General features: G+C 50.5%; 1 protein-coding gene across 2 annotated transcripts in view; it reads left to right on the top strand.

Annotated features, from left to right (window-relative positions):
• Window positions 1-21,870, top strand: part of CLSTN2 (calsyntenin 2) — a 561,165-nt gene extending 539,295 nt beyond the window's left edge. The window contains exons 12-17 of one of the 2 annotated variants that reach the window (XM_059663784.1): window positions 1,648-1,847; window positions 5,363-5,533; window positions 5,974-6,119; window positions 6,245-6,368; window positions 9,277-9,461; window positions 11,401-21,870. In XM_059663784.1, the coding sequence (XP_059519767.1) occupies window positions 1,648-1,847; window positions 5,363-5,533; window positions 5,974-6,119; window positions 6,245-6,368; window positions 9,277-9,461; window positions 11,401-11,592 (1,018 nt within the window). In that variant the 3' untranslated portion in view covers window positions 11,593-21,870. Of the gene's footprint in view, window positions 1-1,647; window positions 1,866-5,362; window positions 5,534-5,973; window positions 6,120-6,244; window positions 6,369-9,276; window positions 9,462-11,400 lie in introns of both variants that reach the window. The other variant, XM_059663783.1, reaches the window with a different exon arrangement.
• Window positions 21,871-23,063: the final 1,193 nt, after the last annotated feature.

The following is a 23,063-nucleotide window of genomic DNA, read 5'->3' as shown; positions in this document are numbered from 1 at the left end:
AATGTATATTCATTAAATTAAGGAGCCCAGCCTTGACGCGCTCCTAAATAGCATGAGTGCGAGAGGAAGAGAAGGCACGCTCTTGTCCCCAGGGAGCGGAGGTAATTTAGGGAGATGAGACTGTTACTGAAGCCTGTGGATAACGCCCTTACTCACCTGTCAATCACTCTTAGCCACAGCAGCTGCCACAGACGGCTAGAAAGGGGACCCCAGAAAAACTCCTGGGAGGTGGAAGGGTATCTCCTGGTACCTGGAGCCAGGAGAGGGACCCAGAAAGACAGGAGCAAGGGTGGGAAATGGGGTTTGCTGATTGCCCGTTGCTGGGGTCTGGGAGAGGTGCCAGGATCAAGCCCACAGACAGCAATTATGTTCAATAGGCCTATGGATGGACGGGCTCCCCCATCCTCTCCAAACGCCCCCCCTGGAGGCCGGGGTAGGGACCGTGCACCTCCAAGTCAGCTTCACTTTACCGTGAAGAGGGACCAGACTGGCCGGTCTCCAGCTCTAGAACCAGGTTTCCTTAAACTGGCAAGGGGAAGGGTGTCCTCTATGAACTGGGGGTTGGAGCAGCAAAGGCCAAAGAAAACTGGGACCAGGAACCCAGCACCATTCCCACACCTCCCCCACCCAGCGAAGAAGATGGGAGCTCGACATGGGATCCACCCAGCTTACTACCCTTTCCTCGGGGACCTTCCAGGGGAGGCGGAGGATGGCTGCCACAGCTGGAGCCCGCCCAGTATTCCCAGAGCATCCGCCTGGGCTCCCCACTGTAGCCTCGGGCTTGGCCGAGATGCCCAGCAGAGATGCCAATGGCAGGCGCACCTGACCAGGTCACAGGAGGGCATCAAGTCTGTCAACATTGACTGAGCTCCAACCATGATGCAGGCTCTGGGTCCGCTTCTCACTATAAGTTGTCACATTTAATCCTTCCTATTATAAGTAATTAATTGTTCTATAGGTGAAGAACAGTGGATTATTCTAACGTCATTCCCATTCTAGAGATGCAGAAGCTGAGGTTCCCAGGGTTTGAGCACTGTGCTCAGAGTCACCCAGCCCAGGAGGGGCAGCCAGGCCAGGGACCCTTGTCTGTCTAATTTCCCGGCTTTGCTCCTGTCACCACACCATTCTGCCCCCTGGGTATTCTGTGTGTATCAGGGGAAATACACGTGGTGACAGTGGCGCTCCGCTGGCACACCTGGAACAGGTGCGCTTGTGTGATATCCTCAGGGATCACAGACGGGCGGTGGCAGGAGAGTTTAGCCCTGCAGTCTCAATAAGATGGCTGTAACCAACCAGTTAGACAACAATTTGCTTACCAACTCCTAATGCACAAGACAAGCAGTTGCTGTCTAATTAATGCTGCCATTGATTACTTTGTTAAAGGATAATTAAAGGTTTCATGGTTACTTGTTGCTGGGATAGAAGATTCCCATTTCTCCCAGGAGCCAATCTTATTAAGTCCCTAGATTGCTAGTCATTTTGACTATAATGCGTCTTTAAACTTAAATGCCTGCTGCCATCCCGGAGCCTTGCAGGCAATCAGGATGTCTTGGCGGGGGGCGGGGGGACAGGGGGCGGGGGTAGGAAGAGGTGTCTGCATCCCTGCCCATGGATGCACGATGGGTGGTTCCATCATGTGCTTCCCAGGTGCTTTGGAGAGGACGTGTGCATCAGCATCCCCGACATGGACGCCTACGTGATGGTGCTGCAGGCCATGGAGCCCCAGATCACCCTCCACAGCACGGACCGCCTCTGGAGACCCGCCGCCCAATTCCAAAGTGCCCGAGGCGTGACCCTCTTCCCCGACATCAAGATCGTGAGCACTTTCGCCAAAGCCGAGGCCCCAGGTGACTTGAAGCCCACAGGTACTGGTGCATCCTGGGTTGTGGGCAGTGGGCCTTAAGCTCTCACAGCCACATCAAATCTCACCTCAGGACCACAGTATGGTACCCCATAGCGAGGTAGTTACAATAGCAAAACAAGCAACCCCACCCGGCAACGACACAGATAAATACAGGAGGGGAATGAATGGCTCAGCGAGTCATCTACCCCCACATACGTGCTGTGTTGTTGGAGGAAAGGCATTTATGCTAAATGGTAAGTGACAAAAAACAAGATGCAAATTACAGAGTACCTATGCATAGACTGATCTCGACCACATAAAGGAAAACGTAACACAGGAAAGTGCCCACAGGGAAACACGCCTTAAACTAACAGTGACATGCTCGCTTGGAGAAGCCTGGGGCCGGGGGTTCTGCTCCCCTTCAGTTGTCGGCAACTGCATAATGTTCTGTAGCGAGTGCGATTATTTGGATGATCAGAGGAAAAGTGGAAGCAGCACAGAGAAAAACACATAACTGCCTCCTAATATATACGAGCAAAAGACTTGTTTGCAATATTACTCTGAGCTGAGCTCTCAGGAAACTTCCCAGTTGCTCCTTCCAATGGTTTCATTGTTGGAAAGGGCTGTTCAGTGAAAGTAGGTAATTGGCATTATCTGCCAGGGAGAAACACTTAGTTGCAAAACAGCTACAGGATATGCTGCTGGCTTGAGGGAGGGAGGGAGGGAGGGAGGGGGGGAGGGGGGGAGGGAGGGGGGAGGGAGGGAGATCTGGGGTTCAGATCTACAGGAAACACCCCTTTGAAAATTGTCCTTTGCTGCCCCCTCCCTCTCCAAAGGCGGCTGCTAATGATGTTTGGGTGCCAGTGGGCCCGAGTCCCCAGGGGCTGCTTCTGCAGTAATCCTAATTGCCTGTTGCCTTAAGCCACCCTGGCCCCTAGCCAATGGGGCAGTGGGGGTTCACAAAGCAGCCTTCTTAGCTTACAAAACAGGCGGAGTTTTACCGCCTGTCAGGCAGGGCGGTTCCCTAGTTACACTCCAAGGTGCATTAAGTCAGTGACCTTCCTCCTTCATCTTATTTGTGCCTAAAATCAGACAGAAAAGGGCCTCTGACCTCAGTGGTCTCCGGCCATAACAGAGCGGCTGGATTTGCTAGGCCTGATAGCAACACATGGGCAAGGCAGGGGAGAGCAACTGTCTGGGTCCCTATCTTACCTTCTGTTTATGAGAGATGCATGCAGAGCACAGGGCCAAGTGCCTGAGACGTATATTCGTACTTTTAAAAATTTACTACTGTTGTTAGAATAGTCATTATCATGGTGCCTTCAACAAGCAGGCTAATGGCATTTGCCACTAGGCCTGAAAGACCCACTCTAGCATCTACTGCCCCCATTGACCCACTCTTTGTCCTGTTTCCTCCCCCTTGCACGGCCCCCCTCTCTCACACACACATTTCTGTGTCAGTTCATATGTTTGCTCTTTCTCTGCCCTCTGCCTGGAAGGTTCCTCTCGCACTATCCTCGTTATGGCTGGCAAACATCTCGGCCTCCCACACCCCCTCCAGAAGGCCTCCTCCACCACCATCCCTACCCCAGCCTGGGCCAGGTCTCCTGCTCTGTACCCCCACCCCCCAGTGCTGCACTCTAGCACGGCGGTCGCCAGCCGGTGTTCTGAAAGGTTGGCGACGCTGGTTTAAGGAAACCTCTAGCACACAACTTTGGCCATGTGTTTACTAAACGCCGCCAGGAGCTCCACGAGGGCTCAGCCATGGCTGATTCAGCTCTGAGTCCCTGAGCCCACACAGTCTCTTCAGCACAGTGGGGATCAAGGAAAGTGCAGATGGAACATACTACCCACACGCAAGCACAAGGGAACAGTGAGAAAATGGCGCCCTCCCCAGGGTGAGCCATCAGTCAGCCACATGGGGAGGTGGAGCAAGGATGCCCTGGCCTAACCCAACCTGATGGGAAGCTGGCAGAAAAAGCCCGGAAACCAGGAGAAGACCATTTGAAATAGAGATACACATGCACCATTGCTAATGATAGACCTTGTCTTAAATGTATATTTTGTTTGTTTTTAATATATTTTTATTTCAGAGAGGAAGGGAGAGGGAGAGAGAGAGATAGAAACATCAGTGATGAGAGAGAATCATCGACTGGCTGCCTCCCGCACTCCCCACATTGGGGATGGAGCCCACAACCAGATATGTGCCCTGACTGGGAATCGAACCATAACCCTGGTTCATAGGTCAATGCTCAACCTCTGAGCCACACTGGCCTGGCTTAAGTGTATATTAATGTGCTTTTAGGTTTTGCTGATATGTGAAGCCATTGAGATTGGCAAGCATTTAAAAATTAAGCATCTGAAACTGCTTATAATAACAGCTATCTAGGGAGAGGGAAAGATACTTTTGATATCACAAAAAAATATACTTATTTAACATAATTCTCTCATCTTTAGTGAATCCTTTTTAATTTCTATTTTTATAAATGTTTTATAATGCACAAAGTATATTAGTCTTCATAAATAAATAAGTACACTTATTTCAATGATCTCAGTTCACACATTTCCACGAACAAGCTGCAAGATCAAAAACATTTGGAGACTACTGGCCCAGAGGTGAAGAGTTTACCAACTGTGGAGTCAGAAAGTCATGGTTTCTGTCCAGCTCCTCCCCTACTATCTATCTGTGTGATCCTAAGTAATGCACTCTACCCCTCAGACCTTCCATTTCCCATCAGTAACATGGAATAACAACAGCACCCCCTCCAATGTCTGTTAGGATTTCATTTGCATGGTGCCTAGTACGTAGCAGTCACTCCATACATTCCAATCACTTTCATTTCAAGGTGAGGTTTTAAGTTAGTACTGCCAGCCTGCCCAGCATTCAAATGCTCAGACATACCCTTGGGAAATTTAGGGCCCAAAATAATCAATCAGGGCCAATTTACCTAAGCATTTAACTACAGTAACAGTTTCGCTCCATTCGAGCCACGTGTAGCAATGCTGCTCCATGCCAGGGCCTGGGCTGGGTACTGAGGGCTCGTCATAAAAAGTGCTTCTGCCCCTGAGGACCTCAGAGTCTACTGGGGGCAACAGGTGCACACCACGCCCGCCGGGAGAAAGCTGCATGAGCGAGGGGTGCTTCACTCTGGCCTCAAATGAGAGCTGTTGCTTCTTGAGCACCTACTATGTGCCAGACACTGTTTCAACCCTCTCAGGATCCTTGCCCTCTTTACAGGTGAGGGAATTGAGGGGCAGGTATTTCTCCAACACTGCACAGCTTCTCAGTCGCAGCCCTGGTATTCAGATTCACATCTTGACGACTGTATTCCTGTCTACACACACACTCATGCTGCCCAACCTCAGGAGCTGCTGGACTTCCATCCTGGCAGTGGAGGTGGTGCCTAGGGCTGCACAGCCTCTTCTGACCCAGCCCTCACCTGGGGCGCAGTCACAGAGGAAGGAGACGCTGTCTGAGTGGTCCTCACGCCCGTTTCCCTGGTGTTGGTCTCCCCGCAGCCCCCAAATCAGCAGTCTTAGAAGAAATGCTTCACAACTTAGATTTCTGTGACATTTTGGTGCTGGGAGGGGACTTGGACCCGAGACAGGAGTGCTTGGAGCTTAACCACAGTGAGCTCCACCAGCGCCACCTCGACGCCACCAACTCCACTGCAGGCTACTCCATCTACGGTAAGCACGCCCAGCCCCTCTCCTGGTGGTCTCCTCCTACAGTGGCCTGGTCCGGGGAGGCACTCCATCCCCACGATGGTGTCAGGCGGGGGCCCTTGACCGCAGAGCATGGGCTTCTGGCCTGCCCTTTGTTAGCTACTCCAGGATCTTGAGAACCTGGACCACATCCCCACTATTGGGAGACTCTCCTGTAGAAACAGATATTATAGCAACATCTGGCAAGTGAGGCCACACATTGTGGTCAGAGCCCACTGCCTGTGGAAATCCTGTGGGTCCGTTTCATTAGCTCCTTAGAACTTTTGTTTCAATACGTTGTCTGCCCCTAAACATCTCAAGCTCTCGGCCTGGCCAAATTCAGGAGACAGACCAGCCCCAGCAGCTGCAGCCTGTCTCCCTGTCTCCTTCTCTGCCTGTTTGAGACAGGTGTGGTCTCTTGGCAGGTGTGGGCTCCATGAGCCGCTATGAGCAGGTGCTACGTCACATCCGCTACCGCAACTGGCGTCCGGCTTCGCTCGAGTCCCGGCGGTTCAGGATCAAATGCTCAGAACTCAACGGGCGCTACACCAGCAACGAGTTCAACTTGGAGGTGAGTGCACCCTGCGGTTGTAAGGGAAGCCCAGGCTCATCCATTCTTTCCCTCATGTATTCGGGAGGACTGCTGCCACTGGCCCACCTGCCACTGGTCAACAGCCCCTCTCCCTCCTCGCCCAGGTCAGCCTCCTCCATGAGGTCAGAGTCTCAGACAATGAGCACGTCAACCACCTCATCGTGCAGCCGCCCTTCCTCCAGTCCGTCCACCACCCCGAGTCCCAGACTAGCGTCCAGCGCAGTTCAGGTACGTCACCTGGCAGGAGAGACCTCAGGACACCAGGTAACTCAAGACCATCCGCTAAAAAGACATTTAGGGAGCAGCAGGCATGGGTGCCCAGACCTGAGGGAGGGACCTGATAATGGGGAAGCTGTGGACCCTGGCTCTGAGGCACTCACACAGCCTCCAAAGGGAACTGGTCAAGTAAACAAGTTACAGACAATATGTAATAACAGAGGTTAGTACAAAGGGCTGGGGTAAAATTTTGCAAATCCTTTTATTTTTATATTGTTTAATCTTTATTGTTGAGAGTATTACAGATGTCCCCCTTTCTCTCATTGTCCCCCCTCCACCCGGTTTCCGCCCTACCCCAGGCCTTCACCACCTACTGTCTGTGTCCATAGGTGGGATCTCGCCCCAACCTCCCTCCCCTTCCCTCTGAGATTTGTCCGTCTGTTCCAGGCCTCTGATTCTATTTTATTCGCCAGTTTATTTTGTTCATTAAATTACTTGTTCATTTATTTTTAGATTCAATTGTTAATAGCCATGTATTTGTTGCCATTTTATTCATATATTTTAAATCTCTTTTTCTTCCTCTTCTTAAAGAATACCCTTCAACATGTCATGCAATACTGGTTTGGTGCTGATGAGCTCCTTTTGCTTTTTGTTTATGAAGCTCTTTATCTGACCCTCAATTCTAAATGAGAGCTTTGCTGGGTAATCTTGGTAGTAGGTCCTTGCTGTTCATTACATTGAATATTTCTTGCCACTCCCTTCTGCCCTTGTGTAGAGGTGTCCTGTAGGGCTCAGTCTCCCCCATCACCTGAGCTGGGCACTCTAGGTACACCCCTGTGTGAGCTGTGTGCACAGTCTTGTAGTTGAGCCTTAATTGCTGTTGGCATCACTGGGAGGAGTTGACCTCCAGGCTAATTGGCTGTGAGGACCAGCTGCGACTGTAGTAGGAGAGCTGCTATGCAGGAAACACCCCTATGGAGCAGGACTTGTTTCAGTGGGGCTTTGGTGCTCACTGAGTCTGCCCCTTGAATGTGTTGCTTGTGGATGTGTGGAGTTGGAATATGCTATAGTCTGAAGCTGTCCACTGGGTACACTGGCTCTAGGGCCTCCAGGGTGGTATAAAGTGAACCACTGCCTGGGGCCTCCCAGCAAAAGCTACAGAGGGATTTTCAGACAACTGCTATTTGTGTTGGGCTTGGAGGTGCCCAGGTGAGGCCCAGCTGTGAAGGAAGGCAGGCTGGTGCCGGGTCTTGATTGATAGGTTTGGGGCACACTGTCACCAGCTGCAGCTTGAGAGATTTTAGCTAAGTCTGAAGCCTGAGCCAGGACAGGCCATTCTTATGGAAAAGCTGCTGCAAATTGGGTGGAGTGGGGTTCCTGGGAATTCCCAGTGTGGGCCAAGCTGATGGAGACTCAGATATGGCTGACAGTCAGCTCTGGGACCAGAGAGGTCCCAGCACAGGAACAAAGACCCCTGTGAGCACCCCTGTCTGGGATAAAGCCGCCCCAAGTTCCTGCCCCGATGCCAGACTATCCAGTTCCTCCTCGTATGTATCCGGGTCCCCCAGAGCCCAGTGCTAGAGCTCGGAGGGCATGAGTCCAAGTACATTCCTGCATCGGCCTTTAAAAGGAACAGCTGGTCTTCAGCAGCCTCTGTGTCACTGAGCCCAATCCCTGCTGGTTTTTACAGCCCGTAGTTTTGAGGACTTCTCTTCCCAGCTCCGAGACCCTGGGCTGTTGGCTGGTGTGGAGCTGGGACCCCTTGCTCCTCACAGGCGGCCTCCACAGAGTTGATCTTCCTCTCCGCCCCTCCTACCAGTCTCAACGTGCTTTCTTCTTTACTTCTCTAGTTGTAGTATTTCCATTCAGCCAGCTTTCAGATGGGTCTGAATGATTGTTCTGTATTTTAGTTGTAATTATTTTTATTTCTTTATTAGGTTATTACATATGTGTCCTTATCCCCACATTACCCCCCACCCCCCTGTTGTCTGTGTCCATTGGCTAGGCCTCTATACTTGCATATAAGTCCTTGGTTGATCTCTCCCCCTTATCCCCACCCTCCTCCTCTACCTTCCCTCTGAGGTTTGATGGTCTGATCCAGTGGTTCTCAACCTTGGCTGCACATTAGAATCACCTGGGAATCTTTTTAAAATCCTGATTTTTGGGCCTCATCCTCCGGAAATTCTGTTTCTTTGTTATGGGGTGAGGCCACAACATTAGTAACAAAGAAACAGAATTTCCGGAGGATGAGGCCCAGAAATCAGGATTTTAAAAAGATTCCCGGGTGATTCTAAGGTGCAGCCAAAGTTGAGAGCCACGGTCTCATCGATGCTTCTGTCTCTGTTAGTTGTAATTTTGATGTGGTGTGGGAGGTGGCGAGAACAGGCATTTACCTACGCCTTGGTTCTGCAAGTCCTTTTAGGTCCAACTCAAAGCCACATCCTGTAGGAGGCTTTCTTTGAACCCCTTACATATGCTCACATACATACACATGTGCACCACACTGCAAAGTCCCCTACCTGTACTCTGGCCCAGCACTTGCCAAATTGTATTACTACTGTGTTGTTCCTGCTAAACTCCATAGTACCTGGCTCCCAGTGAGAGCTGTCCTATAATTTGAGGGGGAAAGCAAGAGATAGAAAAGAACTTGCATTTATTGAGTGCCTACTATGTGCCTATGTGGACGTGCACATAGATCATTTCATTTGCTCCTCACAACTACCCCTGGGGTAGGAATTCTTAAGCCCATCATTTGGATGACGAATGGGAAGCCCAGACAGAGAAAGGTGCTGACCCAGAGTTCTACAGCTGGAAAGGGGGAGGGCAGATTTTAGCCTCTGCATGGGTGTTTCACTCCGGCTCCATGGTGACGTAGAGCGAGCGAGTCTCCCATGTCATGCGGATTCCTTCCTCATTTCAGTGGTCCCGAGCATTGCCACGGTGGTCGTCATCATCTCCGTGTGCATGCTAGTGTTCGTGGTGGCCATGGGCGTGCACCGGGTCCGGGTCGCCCACCAGCACTTCACCCAGGAGACCGAGGCTGCCAAGGAGGTCGAGATGGACTGGGACGACTCTGCGCTCACCATCACAGTCAACCCCATGGAGGTAATCCTCACACCAGGGCGGGAGCTTCACTAGGATGCTTCCCCGCCACCCTCTATCTTCCTTGTGCCAGAAGCCCCGCCCCGTCTTACCCAGCCCCCTCAGCCTGAAGGACCATCCTTTCCCATCAACTGCACTCTGGTTAAAAACGTGTGAATTGCTCTCACCCTGCAAGCAGAACCAGACATTTCTGAAGGCGAGCAGCCATGTGGTGTCTATCGGTTGCCACCCCCGTTAGATTTAGCTGGGAGCTAACACTTAGGGACTCAGTATTGAATTTTTGATTAATTAACAGTGCAAATTAAATGGCTTTGCTCCATGCTGCCTGCAGAGCTCATTTAAAGGCTCAGAATAGGTTAAAACAGAAATACAACATTAATAGCTGCCATTTATCGAGCCCCCCACTATGCCAGACGCTGCACAGCGTGCTCTCTATGCGCATCTCATTCAATCTTCCACCCACCTGTGAAGTTGGAGGCATCACCCTCATCTGCCAAGGCGCAAACCGACTGAGAGAGGGAAGTGCTCACACCCCCCATAGCTGGCAGTGGCGGTGCCATTTTCAGACTCCAGGTTGCCGGATTCTAATGTTCAGATCTTGCCAGTTAGCCAGCAGACCCCAGAACCCACCCATGAATGTCCAAAGCCCCTGCTCTGGGCATATGAGTATCAAGGGAAGCCATGGCATCTTGCCCGTTAGTCTGCCCGTGGGCACTGAGTGGAGGTGGAGCCACTGAGACATGAGAAGGTTATCCAGGCCTCATCCTCAGTGTCCCCCGCAACTGGCCTTATGCTCTGATTTTAAAGCCTCCCAGTCGATGTGGCTCAGCACGTGCAGTGGGTCATGCTGAGCCATCACTGTGGTGACGCCAGCATCTCCACCCCGGAAGAGCTGAGCCCTACGTGTGGGAAATAGCCACCAATCCTGGATCGGTCTCAGTACCAAACCAGCATGTGCCTTCCCAGGGCTAACCTGGTGATGCCAGCAGTCAGTGAAGCCTGAGTAACGAGAGCCGAGGGGGCTGGAGGTTCAGGGAAGACTTCTTGGAGGAGGCAATGGTAGAAGTAAAGACACTCCACAAATGGGATGTGGCCAAGGAGGGGCACATGTCTTTTATGGCCGGTTCATCAAAGCATAAATCCAGAAAGACTTGGCTAGAATCACAAAAACTGGGGGCAGCAGAGATGGGACTAGGCCAGTGATGGCGAACCTTTTGAGCTCGGCGTGCCAGCATTTTGAAAAACCCTAACTTAACTCTGGTGCCGTGTCACATATAGAAATTTTTTGATATTTGAAACCATAGTAAAACAAAGACTTATATTTTTGATATTTGTTTTATATATTTAAATGCCATGTAACAAAGAAAAATCAACCAAAGAAATGAGTTCGCGTGTCACCTCTGACATGCGTGTCATAGGTTCGCCATCACTGGACTAGGGATTCAGAGGGTGAGGGGCAAACATGAAAAATGAGGAACGTGAACTCTGTCCCTCCCAGAGGAACACTTTTGAAGGGCAATACACCTGAGTCTTGGCTCAGATGACCTCCTGCTCCTGGAGACATTACATTCCTACCTGAGAAAGAAGGACAAGCTGAACCGCCATCCTCTCACTGAGAAGCAGACACTGAGGACTTGGCCACCTCATGTCAACAGGCCCCAGTAATGCCAGAAAACAGACGTGGGCCTGAAAGCCTCACAAAGTGACTTGTGGAACTGGCTTAAATGTCCAGAGTCTAAAACATACGCCTCACCTTGACTTCATGGCCTGGAATTAGCTGCTCTTTCTTGTCTGTGTCCTCGGCCCTCTGCTCTACCTTTCACCAGAGGACCTCCCTTCCAGGCCCACGGGTCAGCATTAAGCGGAAGGGATGCCAAGGGGCCCTACGTGTGGCCTCTCCGCAGCCCCTGACCAGCATTTCCCTTCTCTTCCCAACTCCCAGAAACACGAAGCACCAGGACACAGGGAAGATGAGACGGAGGAGGAAGTGGAAGAAGACATCAGCTCCAGCAGCAGCGACTCAGATGCCAGCGACGAGGAGGAGGTGGAGGGAGGGATGGGCAGGGGCAGACAAGGGCAGAGTGGAGCCAGGCAAGCCCAGCTGGAGTGGGATGACTCCACCCTCCCCTACTAGCACCCCTCCTTCTGTGCCCGCCCACTGTCCCTTTTGTAAGCCACAGCTAATGTATGTGAGTCTATCACTGTCTCCTCCGATTTCAATGACACTCTGGGCAGGCCTTCCCCAGCCTCCTGGAACCCGCCCTTCATGCGTGGGCACTCCCGTGCCCCAGCCCTGGGCTGGTTACAGGAAGCCCAGCCTCATCCTCAGTGGGGACTTCGGGGTGGACTGTCCTGCCACGCCCACTGCTCCTGCCCCTGACTCCCGGGTCCTGTCAGCCCGTCTGCAGAGTTCTGCCTTTGCTCTTCTCTGCAGTCACCGCCCTGGGCTCCGTGTCCCCAAGACCCTGGGGTTCCAACTCACTGTGTGCACCAAACTCAGTTGTCTCTCCACACAGACCAGCGGGTTCTCCTTACCTGACTCTTCCTTCAGGCAGGGTGGTTGGACTTCACACACCTGAGATCTTGGTCCTCAGCACTTTAAAGGGAAATCCTTGCTGAGGCGGGAACTAAGTTCACAGGGAGAGGCTCCCCACTCATGCACGCACACACGCTCCCCAGTTTGCAGAGCCTTTCCCTTTGACCTTTCTGAAACCATATAAGCGTATGTGCAAAGTCCAAAACCTGGGCTACCGCAGGCCTGGTCCCAGCCAATGCTCTCTGAGTCTGCCTGGGCAGCCGCTGAAACCCACACGACTTCCCTGCTGGGGGCTCCCACCCCATGAAACCACGGGATCCAGGAAGCATTCCACACAGGCCGACGTCTGTGAAAAGCCTGCAGCCAGGGATCAGAAGGGCTGACGGAACACCATCATTGGGCTTCATGGTGGACACAGATCTGGGAGACAGGTGGACAAGGCTCTCGCCACCCAGTCTTAGGATCCTCATCCCCTATGTCACACTGGTTTGCCTCTTAGGAAAACACATTCCTCTTGGATGTGTTAGAACAAGCGTGAACTGCATCAAGTCTAAAGCAAAAGTTTGAAAATTTAACTGCTAGGAATTAGAAACATTTGCTATAACAGCTGCTTCATTTTCTTTCCATAAAAAAAAAAAAGGAGCAGCACTTTGGGTGGAGGGCAAATATAACTGAAAACCTAATTTATTTCTTTTTTTTAATCAGGAAATCTCTTCCATCTCCCTCCTAACATGGAGACCCTGTGGGGAAAACTGTTGCTATAGTAACTGGCCTGGGATCTTTTGTGGCCAAGAGAATAGCAGGCAGGAATTAGGGCCATTAGAGGACGTCTCAGGCTTTGTCCTCGCATATGTGATCTGTCCCTGTCCTCCCAGTCTCCTCCAGCCCACTCCATATTGGCTTGGTACAGGCACAGGTCCCTTGTCACAGTGGCATTCAGATTCAAAAGTTCAGAATCTGTTCATTCCAACCCCCCCCCCCCCCATTGAAACAGAGCTCCTGAAGCTCATGTCAATGTCCTCTCATCTGACCTTCACCCAGTGAGGACCCCCGTAAGCCTTTGCAACCCCTGATTCCAGAAAACATCCTTTATGCAGCCCTTTCCATCGCCTAAAGTGCTTTTTGCATCTGCTTCTTCCTCTGAGCCTCGCAATAATTCTGTGGTCTCTGCTGTCAGGCACATTTCCATTGTGAGTAAACAGAGGTTCAGAGATTCCAGCATCTTGCTTAGAGTCATTCAGAGAGATAGACTAGACTGGACTCCCCACTTTCCACTTCGGGTCCAGTGCCCACCACCCTGATTCTACGTCTGCTCATCTTTACCCAGCTAACTGGCATTGCTGAGGACCTACTATGTGCTGAGCACTCGCCCAGCAGCAGTGGGAAGGAATGGAGCTGAATAAGAGAAGCCCCCGGGCCTCAGAGGGCTTGATGGTGGCAGAGTAAAACTAAAGGGCATGGAAATGATACAAGAGGCAGATGCAGAGGGAGGGAGAGAAGTCACAGGAACAAGAGGGACACGTCCACAAACTCAACCAGCGCTCTTATTTTTCCCTTAGGGAAAAACGCTGGCAGGAGTTTGGGGTTTTATATTCACTGACTGGAAATAGACACCTCTGTGAATTCTCCCAACCAAATAGCCTTTTCTCCCCTGCTGTGCCCACACATCTACAGGGAGAAAACCTGTAGGACTGCGTAGTCCTCACATTACCCCCGTCTCCGGGTGGCTGTGTCACTCATTCGTGGCCGAGGGAGCGGTCTGGGACATGTCAAATCCTTGGGGGAGGGAGCAAGGGAACGTGGCACTGGGCTCGGGAGCAGAGTCATGGACTAGACTTACATGCAGAGAAACAACAGGTCATCAAAGCCCTTTCCGTCAACGCCTGCTGAGAAAAGTCACACTCTGCACCAGTTCAGAGAGGAGGCACTAGAAATGGTGCTGCTGGGTCAAAGGCCGTTTGTCATGTCCCCAGCACCCTACTCATCACCGTGGTGAGAACAGGAAGGGGCGGTTATGTAAAATCAACAGAAGTGTCAGGGATTATCCAGGTGAGTGGCGAGTAATGCCACTTGCCCTCCACCAGATACTCTATCCACAAGTGGAAAAGGTCATGCTCAACCCAGCATTTTCCAGTCTCTATATGCTGGCACCCTGGAACCAAACTCCCAGATGACCTGGACACGCTGTGACTTCTCATCCAATGTCACCAGTGGCAGATTCAGCCTTGAACCCAGGAGGAACAGCTGACTGGTTTGGCCAGCCCATTGCTTGTCTTTCCAACTCCACCATCAGGTTCTGCTCTCTGAAGCTTGAAAATAGGCTAATGATACCTCTCCAGTGGTTCAGGTGACAGGGAGGAGAAGGAGGAGGGGTAAGAGGTTGAGAGACAAAAGGCCAGCACAGAATGTATTGCCCTAATGGAGTAAAGCAAGCAAGGAGCCGGCCACCTGTCTTAAAGAATGCTAAAAGTACATATATTCTTGTAGGTGTAATCAAAGGTTATAAATCTGACCAAAGCCCAAATTCATCTACATAACAAACATGTGACTTCAGTGAGACCTTTTTCCCCATCACTTTCCTGAATGTACTCAACCCCGTCCAGCAGGCATAGGCCACATATCTGCAAATAGCAAGGCTATACCTGAGCACCGGGACCCTCCAGGGAGCGGGCTCCTGGTGGGGAGCAGTGTTCTTTCTCCTCTCCTGTACGTAACACATATGGCAGCGCTCCGCAAGCTTTATCTGTAAAGAGCCAGAAAGGGAATATTTAGAGGTTTGCAAGCCATGTGGTCTCTGTTGCAAGTATTACCCCCGTCCTTGTAGCATGAAACCAGCCACAGCCTTTGTTTAAACAAATGACTATGAACACATTCCAAAAATAACTTTTATGAACACTGAAAATTCAGGCAAATTTAATTCATATTATTTTCACATGTCACGACATTTTATTGTTCTTTTGATTATGATTTTCAACCATTTAAAATTGGAAAAACTTTCCTGAGCCGACGTGCCATATAAAAACGGTAAGGTGGCCAGATTTGGCCCTTGGGGCGTAGGGTGCACACGCCTGCCCTGCGTGTGTGGAAATGGCTATCTTAGACCGTACCTTAAACTACTCAGTGGTCTTTGCCTCTAAAAGGAACCACAAACAACACCAGGGTGTCTACTTAGGCTGTTTTAAAAGTCTGTCCTAAAGAAAATGAAAGCAAAAAAACACACGTTACTTGTTGAATAGACTCAAATGCAGGTGAGCATTTGAGCTGAAGGCCCTGGGTCCAGGCACTGACTTACACCACTGAGCACTAACCCCACCGAGCTGAGGGCTAACTCCCAGGCTCACAGCCTTCTCTGCAAGACGCAGCCCATCCTGACTTCTGAGTGGGAGTGTTCGTTATCTCAAGCTGATTTCCATTTCAGCCCAGCTCATGCCATCACTCTGAAAGTGATTCTAAAGACTTGTGACTGTTTGAATCAATAGGGATGTAATCAGTAGAGAGCCCGACCCAGCACACTTCAAAATAACAGTCTTCAAAATAACAGTCTTCTTGGCTCTATGGTTCAATATTAGCAAGAGGAAGAAAAGAAGGGCTTCTTAACCATCCCTCGTTTAAATGAGCCACATCACTTTTTTTAAAAAAAGTGAGGGAATGGGTCTAATTCTTTGAAAGGATTGACCAGTGCAAAGTAGATGCTTTTCAAGTAAGATCACCCTCAGGCTGCTGGGAGACCCTCAAAGCCTCCTGCAGGGTACCCTGGTGGGCTTCCCGGCGGCACGCGATCTCTCTCTGCCTCAGATGTTGATCGAGGCTGCCAAGCCAAAGCCCTGGGCACAGTTCAGTTTTCATGGAGCTACTTTCCCTTGCCCAGCTGTAGGCAAAGGAAATGAGCAACGAAAGTGTGAGGTCGGCTCCAGCACCTTCAGTTCCAGGTCTTTGTTTGCTTTCCTTCATAAATGTATTCTGTGCCTGCTTTAAGGGTCTTGCTCTAACTTTCCTTTTGGCACCAGCTGCAAAGGACAGTTGGCTTTGCCAGGGCTGTGGATTTGAAGCCACTCTTGACTTTCCCGGGGAGATAAAAAGGGACAGGAGAACTTACCTCCACCAGCACCGCAGAAAGCTCTCCTGCATTGCCTGTGAGCCATCAGTGAACAGATGGGATTCTGTGTTTGCAGCTATGCTCCATGTAATTCAGCAAATCCTTGCTGGGCACCCGGGGTGTGCCAGGCCCTGTGCCAGACAGAGGAAGAGAGGAAGAGTTAGGCATGTCTCTGCCCATAAGGAGCTCCTGGTCTTGCAAGCTGTTGGGACGTTTCCTTTGCAGTGTTAGGGGCTGTCTAGGGGGAGTCGGTACTGTTGGGGACAGAAGTTGGGGGTTGGACCAGGTGGGGTAACTTGCTTTGGCCATTCTCCAAAGTCAGGTGGTCAGTGTAGTGCTGGGAGCCCTGACGCACATCGCTGGGCCAGCTGAGGCGCTCCCCGGGGAAGCAGGCCATGCTGCCCCGTGTTTCAGACTCCTTCACGGGGTTGAAATAACCTGGCTGAGAGTCAGTGACACGAGGCGGAAATTAGGAAGGGTGACCAGGTCCGGGGCTGGCAAGACCCAAGGCCACAAAGCCACCTGACACGAGGGAGCAGCTCTGAGGCCCCACATTGTAGCTGAGGAGGAAAAGAGGACCTGACTCCCGAGGACCTTGGGGGGGTTCACACTGGACCCTGTGGAGCAGAGGCTCTGAACGTGCGTGCCTGCACGGCAGCAGCAGCTCCACCTAAGACCTACCGAGTGGGAAGTTCCAGGGTGGGGCCCAGCCATCCGAGTTTTAATGAGCTCTCGGGTTCTGATGCCCACTAAGGTTTGAGGACCACTGACACAGAGGATGAGGAGAGTGACTTAAACTGGCTTTGGGAGGAGAGGACCGTTAGCAAGATAAAACGCTCAACCACTAGTGCGGTGAGGAGAGGGGCCTGCCAGGCTCCAGGGCACACTTCCGGAGGCGGGGGTTTCACAGAACCCTGGTCATAGTCCCAGTTCCACGCCTCCCCTCGGGCAGGACCCGCTTCCTGCTGGTCTGGCCCCTTTCCTCCTGGCAAGGCTGTCGTGAGGCCACTCATCCCTAAGGAGCTGCTACCCAGCTCCCCCCTCAAGGGCTGCACTTTAGGGGAACAATGAAGCTGCAGCAATGACCCTGCATTGCCAGGAGAACTGCTCTCGGTGCTGCTGGAGCCTGGCAGATTGGGCATGGTCACCTAAGGACACTGCAGGTTGCTGCAGTGCTGCTCAGTGTGTGATGGGACTGGGCACACAGCAGCATCACCCAGGCACTAAATCGGGAGGAAATAAATGGCTTCTCTTGGAAGGGCAGTCACTCTTCCTACTGAAAGTAGAAAACCAAAACCAAAAACAAGCTTGCAGCCTTCCCTACAGACAATCAGTCTTGGCCCTTGAATTTCTAAGACCAGACTCCGCCAATGCCCCTTTTCCCACTGATCAGATACCCAAGGTCGACCAATTATTGATTTATTCTTTTGATTTATGCTTTAAACTAGGAAGCTCCACAAGCCTTTGGGAGAACTATTTGGTGCTCAATCAGTCATTTACAATCGACTGTGGTATAGAATCTGTCCTCGTATGAGGATTTCTGAGACTGGGAGTCAGAGGACTGGGGCGCTGGGCCTTGGGGTGGAAGAACTGGCAACAAGGGGGGCTGAGAAAGAGCCCAGGCACATGGCCTTGGATAGCTTCCCCTGCTATGTCTACTTCCTAAGAAGCCCAATTCCCTCCAGGGACACATTCCTGGTCCTCTCAGCAGTTGCCTTGCTGGGTCCTCCCGCATGCCCTTAAGGACACCTCCATTTTCCAGCCCAGCTTGGAAAACAGCTTCTGATTAAATGCCCAGCCAATCTCCTAAGACCACAGAGATCATACTAACACATCTCCATGAGATTAGAATATGCGACAAGGACTAGGGCTTGCCAGTTGCTGGTGAGAGAGCTTGGGAAAGCCTAGAGGGGCAGGTAGAGTGCTGCTTCATGCCACTTAGATCCAGAAGAGCTTCTTCCTCACAGCCTGGCCTCTGTGAATTCTCCAAAGAAACATTATTTTCCCCAAGATCTTAAGGCAATTTTATGTGTTTCCCTGAGGTTAGTCATTTGTTGCAGAAAGCCTGCTTTGGGACTAAAGGATGAGGGATGGATGTCAGGCAGTGGATGGAGAGCCCTTTGCTAGAGCTGGGAGCAGGATGGGCCCTGTTCTGATCGGCCTCCTGGACCCGTGTAGTCAGGTATGGACCAGGGGTGAGGAGCTCAGACCCAGCCAGGACACCAGATGGAGTGAGTGGGTAGTGAGAGGACATTTACTGGGAAGGCTGGGCACAGGTGAGACATGCATGGTGAGTCACTGACAGACCATATCAGCCACTTACATGTCAGAAATGTGCAAAGAACCATGTCCCAACACCAACTAGTCCCTCCCCTCCCAAGAAGCAGAGAGGAGCTGGTACCTCTGCACCCCCAAGGTGACATCTCCAGAGGCAGGGACCTACTCCACTAGAATTTTCAGTTGAATGAAATGGAACCACAACTGTCTCAGGAACCTGAGGGGTGTCTGACGGGACCCGTGGAACTCACGGTGGTATGAGGCAAATGTGACTCCCCAACTACTGCCTCCTCTGCTACACCGGCCCCTTCCTCGAGGCAAGACTGACTCCTCTATCACAGCACCCTGGTGTCTAGCATGGCACCTGGCCCATAGCATGTGCTCAATACATGCTGAAGTACATGGAATGCCAGGGATCCCTTGACCTCAGTGAACGGACAGGGTTTGAAAAATTAAGATGCTCCAATGCAGAAAGATGCCTTTATCTTTCCTCTTAATGTGTAAGTCGAGGTCCTTTATGAAATCAGATGGAGGAGGAGTGGAAGGGCAGTGGGTGGAAGATAATCCCGCAAACAAATGGGAAAGGTACAGGAGTTGGGGTGTTGGGAGCGTGACCCTCCCGAATATGACCAGTGAAAGGAGCCCCTGAGCAAGGAGCAAGGGTTGATGGGCCTTGATGAGCACACTTGCTGTGCCCTGTCAGCCATGCGCAGCATCCCGACTGAGAGAAAGCCTCCATCTGTTAGTGACCCCAGCCCTGTGCTGCTCTCCAATCCCTTCCATCAGATTCTCTGCAGAGGAGATTCATCAAGGTGAAGCTCAATTCCCAGTAGACTAATGAAAAGAGGACAACAGACGTGCCAAGAGCCAAAATGCAGACGGTATATATTAATCACAGGCAACAGAAACATGTCAGCTTTAATGTCTGCTTGCTTTTATCTTGAAATGAAAATGCATCTCTGCTGCCCAGACCCTTTTTTCTGATCATTTCAGAGCAGAAATGGGAAATGTGCACACACACACACCACAAATGTTGAGGGTTCCTTTCTCCAACAGAAAGAGCTATCATATATGAGCCCATAGGTCGTATTTTTATGTAAAAGCAGAGAACCAACCCCAAGTCTCACCTATAGACTCCAGTCCCTGTGTGGAGAAGGGAGGGGAGGGATGAGGAGGCATCTGCCTTTGGGAGATGAGGGGCTCTGCTTGTGCCGCTGGGTCAGACATGAACATACTGTGCACATCACCCCTGGACACAAAAGTGCATTGATCTTGGTCAAAATGGAACCCACCCCCACCCCCAAGCTCCCTTTCTCAACTGCAAAGGTGCAGCTGATATGCGGGATTAAGAATCGGTCATGTTCATCGTCACTAGTAAACTTCAAGTGGTAGAAACAAGGCGAAAGCTTTCTGGAGGTCAGGAAATTAGACTTAGCAAGAGAAGCAAGATGGAGGTGACTCAGTTGGAGAGGGAACGTGAGGCAGGAGAGGAGTGAGAGTAACCAGAACCCCCCTCAGCCAGGAAGCCAGAGCACTGTTCCATCTTGAAAGCTGCATCTACGTGTGAGCAGACTTTGGGGTGTGTCTGGTGATGTGACCACAGAGGTTGTCAAATCAACTGCTTCTGAAGTCAGAGCTGTAGGAAGATGATTTCAGTTCTAAGTGAAATGGTCATGATGGATCAAGCCACCTGATTGCTTCCAAGCTGACCTTGGTGGCTTCCAAAACAGGTGTCTGGTGCCCTGAGCTGGACAGGCTTGGGGGGAGATTGAAGAAAACCAGTTGGTGAGTTTAGAAAAGAAAGTGCATGTAGAAGTTGGTTGTTTTCAGAGGAATTTGTAGATATTAGAGTTGGTATGTTATTGGCACGGACATTATAATGTCGGTAAGGTCAGGTCATATTTGGAGTGACTTGGTGGTGCTTTGTTTGGAATATTAGTTAATGTATTAAATATAAATTATTAGAGACAAGTAGGCTAAAGGCAGCAACATATATGGGTCATGTGCATATATAGTGGAGAAATAAGTAAGATATAGAATGAAGATGTCAATGGTCCCAACAAAGTTTAAATTCTTTAGAAGCACTGGTTTGGATGGGATACTTTTTCATATTGTTGTTGTCTACTTTTAGCTCTCAAAGCTCCGGGAATAGTGCCTGGCACATAATAGGAGCTTAGTAAGCATTTGGAAATTGAAGGTCCGGCTTGTCACCACTGGGTAGATATTCAATAGTATCATCAGACCCTAAGTTAAGTGAGCCACAGAGAAGCTCGGCCACATCCCCTCCCCTGATCATCACGACCTGGCTGAGGACAAGCCTCTGTGACTCACAGATTCGGCGCAGTGTCCAGCCAGCTGTTAGTGAGCAGTGACAGGACATTGCACACAGTGGGTTCACACCACTTAGACCACACCTGCATCACACCCAACAAGCTGTTTCTACAGGGAACCGGGCTGAGGGCTTCCCTTCCGTCACCTCTGCCATTCCCTGGTGAAATGCTGTTGAGTTTTGCCAACTTCAGGCACAATTCTGCAACTAAATGTGAAGGTCCTGAGCTCAGTCAGTCTAACAGGTCCCGTGGTTTCCTCTCTCAGCCCTTGCCTTTTCCCCTGTCAGATGCCACCACCATTTAGAAGTCTTGATCGGCTGTTTATCCCCAGCTGCCAACCACAATGTGTGTGAGAAAGGTCCGAGATAAGGAGGCAAGCCTTCTCGCTCTGAGGTGTTGATACTGCAACAAAGAAGGCCAGCAGCCTCATTTTGCAGAATCACCTCCAAACACTGTTACCATCTGGGCAATTACTGCCAGTCTGGCCAGAGTGGCTCCGCAGTGGCTGGGGGTGGGCCAGTGTGTACCTGACAGACGTCACATTTCTGAGCACTTCCACTTCCTCAGAGAGTGAATCATTTTAGTCCAGAAAATGCATTCATTTTCCAACTATACTAGTGTGTGTGTGTGTGTGTGTGTGTGTGTGTGTGTGTGTGTGTGTGTGTGTGATGCAATGCCAACTCTGGGACATCTTGTTAGAAGGACTGTCCATATTTACGGAATGTTGACTCTAACTTCAGGAGAGCACTTACCACCTTATCCCGTGAGAGAGGTTGCCCAGTGCCAGCAGACCACAGAAAATGCCCTCTCCCTGCCCACACCCTCAGCACCCGCCCCTGACTAGTGAGCTGCCCTGTCCAACTCAGGCTGATGCAGAGTGAGGGTCGCTAGGAGTGTATGTACACAAAGATATAGGAAGAAATAACCACCATCACGGGGACCTGCTGGGCTTCTTCCCATGACTGTGATCTTACCCTTGTTGGAATCTCAAACTTTAACTTTCTAACAATTAAGATTCTTGCTGTTTCCAAGTAATTTGTTAAATGCTATTCAACACAGATATTTATTTTCAGCCTTGGCTTGTAAATGCCTACAAACTGATTCATGTTGGTGGTCATTCCGACACTTTCTGTGAATTGGTGAATAAATATGATTTTAGAGTTTCACAGTAAAGATGACCTCTGAGAGTTTTTATTCTTCAGCATATTTGATGAGGTGAGATGATGAGAACTGCTTTGGCCAGTCAACATTCTCTAGGACTCTGGGTTGGGGGGTGACATGGAAAGTTGGCCCCTATCAGTGGACCCGGTACACTCAGCTGAATTCCGAAGCAGTGTAACTGGAGACCAATACAAAGACACTCCTAATGTGTTTGTTTTGCACCTACAAAGGGCTGCAGCTCTATGTGTGCGGTCTTGATTAATCCCTGACGTGGGTAGTTACTGTGCCTGAAGTTGGCAAAACATGAAGAAGATGAGACGCAGAGGAGCTGGGCGATGTGGAGGGCAAATGGGACCGAGTGGCTGTGTTTCTCTCCAGCCCATTCCTTCCTGCTCCTCCATACTGGCCTTCCCTTTGTCGTGCTAATCATTATTAATAATATGCATTTTATTTAGCTAACTAGTGCCTGGAACTATGCTGTGTGTTATGTGCAGTATTTTATTTTAATCCTGCAACAGTCTTACTAGATTTGTATCTCACTTACAAATGAGAAAAAGCACAGAGAGGCTAAGTAAGTAATCCTAGGCTACAGAATGCCAACGTTCAGGGTTGCTCAGATTTTTTACCCATATAGCCACTCTAGACAGCCCACTTCAGATCAGTCCAAAAGCAAACGCCTATATTCTGTGAGCCCCAGGATTATTATAACTACGGGGCTACTTGGAAGGCTTTCAGAGGGAGAGCTCTGGGTGCTGACACAGTGCGGCCACATTGTAGAGACTACAAACCTCACCAGCACCTTCATTGGACACAGGCCCATAGCCTAGACTCCCAGGGTCCAAGAGCATAGCTTTCTGACTTGCTGGGAGCCCTTGCCTACTTCTCTCTTCCCTAAACAACAAAAAGTTGTCCCAGGAGCTGTGTATTAAACTTGAAATTCCTTCCTCAAGACTACACTGTCAAACTTCCATTCCTGTTCTACCCTTCACTTATCTCACTTTACCCTTCTAATTACCACCAACATTTACAGTCATTCAGTTACTGTACAATAATGTTCTGAGTGTCTACTGTTTTCTTGGGACTAAGATAAACAACACACACACACACACACACACACACACACACACCTGTAAATACTCCTATACACACATACTAGTATATATCTGTGGTCTTCTATTTTCATGATACTTTAATAAAACCACTAC

This window comes from Myotis daubentonii, chromosome 14, assembly GCF_963259705.1.
Source record: "Myotis daubentonii chromosome 14, mMyoDau2.1, whole genome shotgun sequence".
In the NCBI taxonomy this organism is placed as follows: domain Eukaryota; kingdom Metazoa; phylum Chordata; class Mammalia; order Chiroptera; family Vespertilionidae; genus Myotis; species Myotis daubentonii.
Note: the sequence above shows the minus strand (reverse complement) of the source record. Positions and strands in the feature narration are given on the sequence as shown.